The following is an 8,323-nucleotide window of genomic DNA, read 5'->3' as shown; positions in this document are numbered from 1 at the left end:
CACGTCAATCAGTGTTATAACTTGATCGATTTTCAAAATGTCCCGCACGCCCAGTTTGTGATAAGTTTGTGCACGGTAAGAAAAAAGTACTCAAAGGTAAGTTCTTTTCACTCATCTCGACACTATCCAGCTTTCCATGCTCGGTAAAACAAACCTCACACGCATCAATATATTGACGCTACGGGGAATTATTGACAATAATATTGATGATGTGAATTCAGAAATATTGTCAATCTCAATGTATTGACGTCAATATAGAATGTATTGACAATACGATTATTGTCAATAAAAGCAATCGTGTAGGTTTGTCTGTGGTGTAGGGTTCACTTAATACCAACAATCAATACGAAACTAACGATTATAAATTGGCTCACTACTTGACTAGCCTATTGGTCCCAAGTAAACGATTAATGTACCCTATTCTAGTCGAAATTCTACTACTACACAATGTTTGTTTTGATTCGCTATGAAAGTTTGACAGATAAAATGAGGGGTTATTGGTTTTTCCTATGTTTCGAGGGGTGAATCGATTAGCTTGGGACCGAAGATAGTACACAGAAAAAAAGTTGTTGAATATTACATCCAAACTGCTGCAACCAGGTCAATCCATCGGTTGTGTAATATAACCATAGAGGTAACTCTAAGACTAGTAGGTCGCGAAGAAAATCATTATTATTTTTGGCTCACTCAGTACCAGAACAACGGTCCCAAGCAGTCCCAAGCTATTTCACTCACCCCTGCATGTTCTGCATGAATCCACACACCCCTGATGTTATCTGTCAAACTTTCATAGCGAATCAAAACAAACATAGTGTAGTAATAGAATTTCAACTAGAATAGGGTACGTTAATCGTTTGCTTGGGACCAATAGGCTACTAAAGTGGTGAGCCAATTTAAAATCGTTAGTTTCGTATTGATTGTTGATATAACGTTGTACGATGTACATCGATTTTGCGAACAAAATTACATCCATTGATGTAATATTGTATCTGCTTTTTGCTATTACATCATTATTTCGTACATCAGCTTGAATTACATTGATCGATATTACATTTTTTTTTGCTGTGTACCAGAGCTGAGCCAAAAAGTTGAGCACGTTTCTTCGGGACCTTCTGGTCTTAAGTGGATCCTACACGATTGCTTTTAATATTGACAATAATATTGATGATGTGAATTCAGAAATATTGTCAATCTCGATACATTGACGTCAATATATAATGTATTGACAATACGATTATTGTCAATACAAGCAATCGTGTAGGGTCCACATTAGAGTTACCTCTATGGTATATGCAACTGTTTTTTTTTAGGGCGTCTTGTTGGGCCTGCCCCCTGTCTCGCCGGGGTATTATCGTGCACAGCTCTGTTTAGAGTCCCACGCTGACACTAGGACGGTGATCAGCTGCTCCTAACATGGAGAACAGACGCCGTTTTGAGCTGCACCTCCATGGTGAACAGACGATCGGGTTTGGTGAAACATTTCCTCTATCACCGTACTATCAACAATCAATACGAAACTAACGATTTTAAATTGGCTCACCACTTTAGTAGCCTATTGGTCCCAAGCAAACGATTAACGTACCCTATTCTAGTTGAAATTCTATTACTACACTATGTTTGTTTTGATTCGCTATGAAAGTTTGACAGATAACATCAGGGGTGTGTGGATTCATGCAGAACATGCAGGGGTGAGTGAAATAGCTTGGGACTGCTTGGGACCGTTGTTCTGGTACTGAGTGAGCCAAAAATAATAATGATTTTCTTCGGGACCCAGTGGTCTTAGAGTTACCTCTATGGTACTATCATAGAGGTAACTCTAAGACCACTGGGTCCCGAAGAAAATCATTATTATTTTTGGCTCACTCAGTACCAGAACAACGGTCCCAAGCAGTCCCAAGCTATTTCACTCACCCCTGCATGAATCCACACACCCCTGATGTTATCTGTCAAACTTTCATAGCGAATCAAAACAAACATAGTGTAGTAATAGAATTTCAACTAGAATAGCCCGCATAAACGTGAACCATAAATTGACCTTACCAAAAATGGTTAAAAATTGTTTATAATCCCTGCTAAACTTCAACTGAAATGGTTATGGAACTTTACAAGAACGTTTAATGATAAAGTTTTAACCTTATGTATTATGGTTTTTTGGAAGCGGACCTTACAAATAATGAGTTGTTAAGAACCATTACCATTCAAAATTCTTGTTTTCTCCATATATTTTCGGGAGGAGGACTTTATTAGAACCTTTTAACTTATGGTTTGAGAACATTAATGGTTATGGTTATGGTAGTCAGTAAGGTCCATGAATAGTTTTGTAACATCGATCAACTTTATGAGGAATATATCGCAAATTAGTTGCCTGTAAATTACTGATTACCAACTCACGATATATTCCACGTAAAGTTGAGCGATAATACAAAACCATTAATGGACGTCACTGACTATCATAACCATAACCATTAATGTTCTCAAACCATAAGTAAAAACGTTCTAATATAGTTCTCTTTTCGAAAATGTATGGAGAAAACAAGAATTTTGAATGGTAATGGTTCTTAACAACCCATTATTTGTGAGGTCCGCTTTCAAAAAACAATAATACATAAGGTTAAAACTTTATCACACAAACGTTCATGTAAAGTTCCATAATCATTTCAGTTAAAGTTTAGGAGGGATTATAAACAATTTATAATTATTATCGGTAAGGTCAAGTTATGGTTCGCGTTTATGCGGGAGGGTACGTTAATCGTTTGCTTGGGACCAATAGGCTACTAAAGTGGTGAGCCAATTTAAAATCGTTAGTTTCGTATTGATTGTTGGTACTATCAACCAGTGAACACTCGTGTTTATTTCAGTTACCGTGTGGACGTAATTTGTGATGAGCCCCGGTCCCTTTCAAATTGTATCATGTTGTAATGATTATAGTGAGAATAAATTATAGCAGATGCAATTATTTCCGGTCAAAATAACTATATTGTTCAATTCTTTTAGAGATAACCCGAAACTATAGTTGATTTGACTATATATAGAGGGCAACAACTATAGTCCATAGTTGGCTCTTCGGTTGGTTCAACTATATTTTTCAGTAGATGAACAAACGCCAAACTTCAAAATACAACTATGCGTTAGTTGATTCAAGAAAACTATTGTTAGAAAAGCAAAATTTTACAATTTTCATTAAACGAACTGCTCTTCATTATCGACATATTAAATAAAGTTTGTTTTGCTTCTTTATCGATCTCAAAAACACAACTGCAAAATCATAAAAAGTGAACAAGAACATTCAACTTAGATTTGAACCGTGTTCATCTGCGTGAGAGCCAGCTATCTTATGGCCTGCTCTACGCATCACAAGTTAAAAGTATGTGGATTTATGATGATCACTTGAAACCAAATTATATAAATAAATTACATTTGACGGTTGTTATAATTGATCAAATTATAGTTGAATTGAGTATAAGATGAACAGTTGAATTTATTAGGTAGATATGATTGAGTTGACGGTCAAATTAATGTTGGAATAACTATAGGTTTCTTTCAAACAACAATATTTTTCCATGTGAAAGTCACTATTAGGATTGTTATCTTAACTTAACGAATTTGGTCTCCGTGTGGAGCTGGTAGTAAACGATTTGAGATTGTATGGGGATTTACAGTATTAATTGAATATTTTCAATATAAGCATGTATGTTAAATACAAGAAAAGTGCCCGAGCACATTAAAATGGTACAAATACAAGTACTCGTAAACATTTGACTTGCATTGAAAATGTATTTCGTAAGAAATTGCGGATGTTCTGATATTCTCCATACTGCAAAAATGATTTTACCAGCACTGGCGGGGCGACATCTCTCGACTTTTCGGTGTAACTACCACACAAATGATGTAATTAATCGTATTCATCTATATTAAAAATATCAAATAGTAATGAACTCGTGCACTTTTTTACATTTAAAACTGCTTATCAGGAAGATAATGAATAGAAACTAAAATCTCCATACATTTTCAAACGGCTTCATATCACTCTTATAAATAAGTACGGACGATATCACAAATGGCGCAATTATATCCCGTATGGTTAGTACGATAGCCCGAATAGGTGGTTAAGCACTTTTATGGTTATTTTGTATGCACTGTATTTGTAAAACAACAAAACATGATTAATTAAGAAAAAAATCATCAATACAGAAAATACAGATTTTTTAATAGAGTGGATACAGATTTTTTATAAAACCACCTGGCAGCTCTGCTGATGAGAGTCAAGAGTTTCGTCTGTTGCTGAGAATTATTCCCTGAAGAGGTCGCTTGTGGACGTGAGAGATGAAGATTATTTTTCACCGAGCTTCATGATTGAGCGCAGCCCTATCACTTTCCGCTGTTCGTCGATGTAGGCAATTCCAGAATTTTCGAGGATTGAGTTTGAGATTCTGTTGGGCTCGATGCAAGTAAATTTCAGTGCCAACATTTCAAAGGGGCGTAATTGCTTTTGTAAACAATGACTTTAGCCATCAATTTCTCGCGAATGAAATCTTACCTCTCCAAAATTACAATTCTAGCTGGTAGAGGAAACATTCCTCTACCTTCTAGTGTCATTATTTTTCATGAGTGAGCTTTTATTCGCGAGAAATCGACGGCTAAAGCCATTGTTTACAAATGCAATTACGCCCCTTTGAAATGTTGGCACTGATTTGTACGAAACAGTTTTTTGTTGAGTCGTTTGTATCTGCTATTACAAACGAGGCAATATGACCGTATGCACGAGTTACTGTTCCTAGAGAGCAAACCTTCTAACCAATTTCAGGTGGAAGACAAAAACAGGTAAATTTTTGTGAAGTCCGTTTTCCTGAAGTTACAACGCTGAACTTCTAATTACACACCATTAAGGGTCTCCATATTGGATGTACACCACATCCTACTGCTATCTACTTTATTTATTTTGAGGACATGTTAAAGTTCGCTTACACAAAAAATTGTCATAAAAGGCCCCTTTCCCTCAGTTTTGAAAATAAATATATGACTGCGCAACCATCGGGATCTGCACAAAGTATGGTGTCGGCACGGTATGCGAATATCGAGTTGACTGTAATTTCAAAAACCCTTTTATTATTTTTCAGACTCACAAACTTTATTAGTATTGATGTTATGCGTTTTCGCATTTTAACGACATATCGGTAAAGCAGCTTTAGAAATGAACGACAAACTATCAGACACTTGAACTCATGGTTTGCTTGAACGTTGTGCTTGTTCTGAGCTACCTCTTATCTTATTAAGGGTTTTAAATGCTTTTTGTAAGGACGCGGCACATTAGTTTAGTTTCTCCTAAGATAAGCGAACACTCCTATTTCGCCCTGTAACCTTTTGCTACTGTAGTATTTTGGTGCCAATGTGAGATTTACTTGAATCATAAAATTAGGAAATGGTACGAATATTGTGTATAAAACCGACCTACTAACCCTACTCGTTTGAATATTCGTTTCATGGAATAACTAAGACTGCTGTTATCAGCGTTAATTTAGTCTTTGTGGAGATGTTCCTTTTCCTTGATGATGGAAAAGTCTAATCGCATCCAGATGATGACCATCACAAACAGCACCCAGAGGAAACCAACTACCAGCAGTGGTTCCTGCAGCATCATCACTCGGCTAAAGTTGTACTTCAGATTGAAGTCAGAAATATGATTTTCGACGACATTTTTCTTGCTGAATGCGATGACGGGGCGACCAAATGTGTCCAGGTAGGTGTAATGCAGTGAATCGGCATGTCGAGTAACCGTGTAAGGAGCGATTAGCTTGATGTTAGTTGACCCTTCTGGAAGGATAATCTTCGTGATGACCTCATCGACAACCATATCGTCAAAGATGTGATCCAAGACTCTCATCTTCAATAAATAGTTGTCGCCAGTCTGGAACAAATACTCGAAGCTAGGCACATTGTACCCTAGGGTGTAGTGGGTCTTCCAGCCGCCGAATAGGGGAAAACGAGGACGAAGGTCCAGCTCAACTGAATCCTTCAACACACGCATGGCCGAAGTGGAAATGTTGCCATTTGTGTCACGATAGTACACTCCAGTGGCTGCAGCTGGCAGCAGGGTCTTATACGATTTTACGCAAGCCTGGTTCGAGCGGGAATCTTTCTGATAGTCGTAACGGGAGAAAGATCCCTTCAAGGCGGCGCCAGAGTGAACGATATCGATTGTTTCCTCCACGGCGATATTTCCCCAGTGGGAAACTTCAATTACACGCTCCAGCTTGGTGACGGTCATAAATGGAGTGTAGTTCTCAAAGTGAATTGTCAAAGGTTCCATGGAGAATGCTAAAAGAGAAGTAAAATGCTTTTAGATGTCTTCGTCTTATGGAAAAGTTATATTTTTAATGTTAGTAAATATGCTAAACCTTACCAGCAATATTGTCATAAGGTCCATAGGTGATTGTTGTATCGGAGTGAACAGCCGGCTTGAACTGGGTGAAGCTTTCGACGTTTCGCGAACTCAGATGAACAGTCGTCTTCTGAGTGACTGTCTTGAATGGCGAATAGAAATAAACGCTTCCAAAGTATTGTACCAGTTGACGGTCTGTCTGACTGATTGCGGTCGGATGCGGCTTCAGGGACTTGGTAAAGACTGTTTCAATGTAAACAACCGGATTGGCCGATCCAGCCGGCAAACTCATCGAAAATGTCGCTCCTTTGGGTGAAGCAGTTTCCGTCAGCTTTAGGTCTTTCTTCGAGGAATCCTTGGCAGAAACAAATGCCAGCCGTTCCCGTTCGTCATTCGGAACGATGAACAGATAACTGCTATTGGGTTTCTTAGTTTTATGCTCCAGGGTAATTTTGTAGCTGATTTTCACCAACTGCGATGCGAGATCGATAGTGCGATCAACATTTTTGTTTTCTATTTCCACGTCAATGGCAGACTGGGCACAAAAAATAACGGCAGCAAACACTGCCAGGGACAGTAATTTCCTATTCATTTTGATTTTCGATACGAAAATCACACTAATTTTACCGGTACACGAAAAAGCCGTAGGAAATATAAAAGTTTTTCACAGCCTCCACGAAATGAACAGACCGCAATGCAAAAGAGAAGGGAGGAGGACACGCACACAGAATGCACCAGCAGCCGCGAATCGCTTGTTTTTGACAGTTGCATGACGTGTATCAATGGTGTGAATCGACATTATTACCAGATGAGATTAATAAATCGAAAAGGGTGTTACCCATGGTGGGTCGCACCTTGGGCGTTACTTACACGCTATTTCAAAACTCCTCAAATTTGGGTAGAATCCACCCAGATTGGTCAATACTGAACCTTCCCAAAAATGGGTTAACATGTATTTACCCAAATCTGGGTAAACGTATACCTACGACAGAAACTGGGTAACGGTTACTCAGATGTTGACATTTGATAACAGGGTAAACTTTACCCACTTTAATAGCAATAAGATGATATGACCGCTGCAGTAGTATCAAACATAACCTCACCGACTAGCTCTTCTAGCCTGTTATTGATTATTGAGGTCATATTGTCGGAAAAATATATAACTACGGAATACGACATTGAAATACCCGTTACAAATGCTAACCATTTATTGAGATTTAATTTTTAATGAGATCTTTAAATTAGGAACAAGAACAAACATTTGGCATCGAGAAAAGCGTCACAGAATATGTCGATAACCTAGAACAAGGAGAATGTTCAAAGTCGAGAAACTAACAATATACTTACTAACTATATCTGCTAGTAGCATTCGCCATGATAACAGTTCCAATTTTTTTTGCATCACACTTAGGTACATATTTTGCGGGATATTTTGAGCATTAAAGTTTTCACTGGAAGCGCAACAATACCTGCGCCATTTTTTACTTTGGGAAAATTACGATTAGAATTATTTACCCGAAATCTGGGTAGATTCTACTCATCAGAACAAAACAAGTTTACCCTGATTTTGACAACTCCTTACTAGTAATACTATACTCGCCGTTTCCTAGAGCGTTTGCTGCGATACGGCTGGCATTTTTTTTCTCGAAGTCCCGGATTTGGCTGACTGAGTAGCTTTTACTTAGTTTGAAATTTTTCTATTACTCAGATTTTAACAACCTAATGCATCCGACGAAATTGAGTACGATCGACTCAGAGCAACCGTAACGGTCGTTGTCATTTGCGCGACTATTTTAACAGCGCACAGCGCTCTCATTTTAGTTTAGTCACTCTTCTCCACACCGGTCGCTGCTATCGCGGTTATCAATTTACTCGCCGTAGTCCGTACCGGTAGTGAGCATTTTGACATTTCTACGAATAGCAACCTTTCTCCCGCGCTGCTAA

At 38.2% G+C, this 8,323-nt stretch overlaps 1 protein-coding gene across 1 annotated transcript; it reads right to left on the bottom strand.

Annotated features, from left to right (window-relative positions):
• Positions 1-5,293: 5,293 nt before the first annotated feature.
• Positions 5,294-7,132, bottom strand: LOC135697795 (dolichyl-diphosphooligosaccharide--protein glycosyltransferase subunit 1). The gene is made up of 2 exons (XM_065217608.1): positions 6,401-7,132; positions 5,294-6,315 (listed from the first exon to the last, which is right to left on the bottom strand). Exons 1-2 carry the CDS (start codon positions 6,969-6,971, stop codon positions 5,516-5,518), a joined length of 1,371 nt encoding a protein of 456 aa, XP_065073680.1. The 5' UTR covers positions 6,972-7,132; the 3' UTR covers positions 5,294-5,515.
• Positions 7,133-8,323: the final 1,191 nt, after the last annotated feature.

The sequence above is a fragment of the Ochlerotatus camptorhynchus genome, unplaced genomic scaffold, assembly GCF_037179485.1.
Source record: "Ochlerotatus camptorhynchus isolate MF236.1 unplaced genomic scaffold, CSIRO-AGI_Acam_v1.1 ptg000078l, whole genome shotgun sequence".
NCBI lineage: Eukaryota > Metazoa > Arthropoda > Insecta > Diptera > Culicidae > Ochlerotatus > Ochlerotatus camptorhynchus.
The sequence above is the reverse complement of the archived record's forward strand: the minus strand, read 5'-3'. Positions and strand labels throughout refer to the sequence as shown.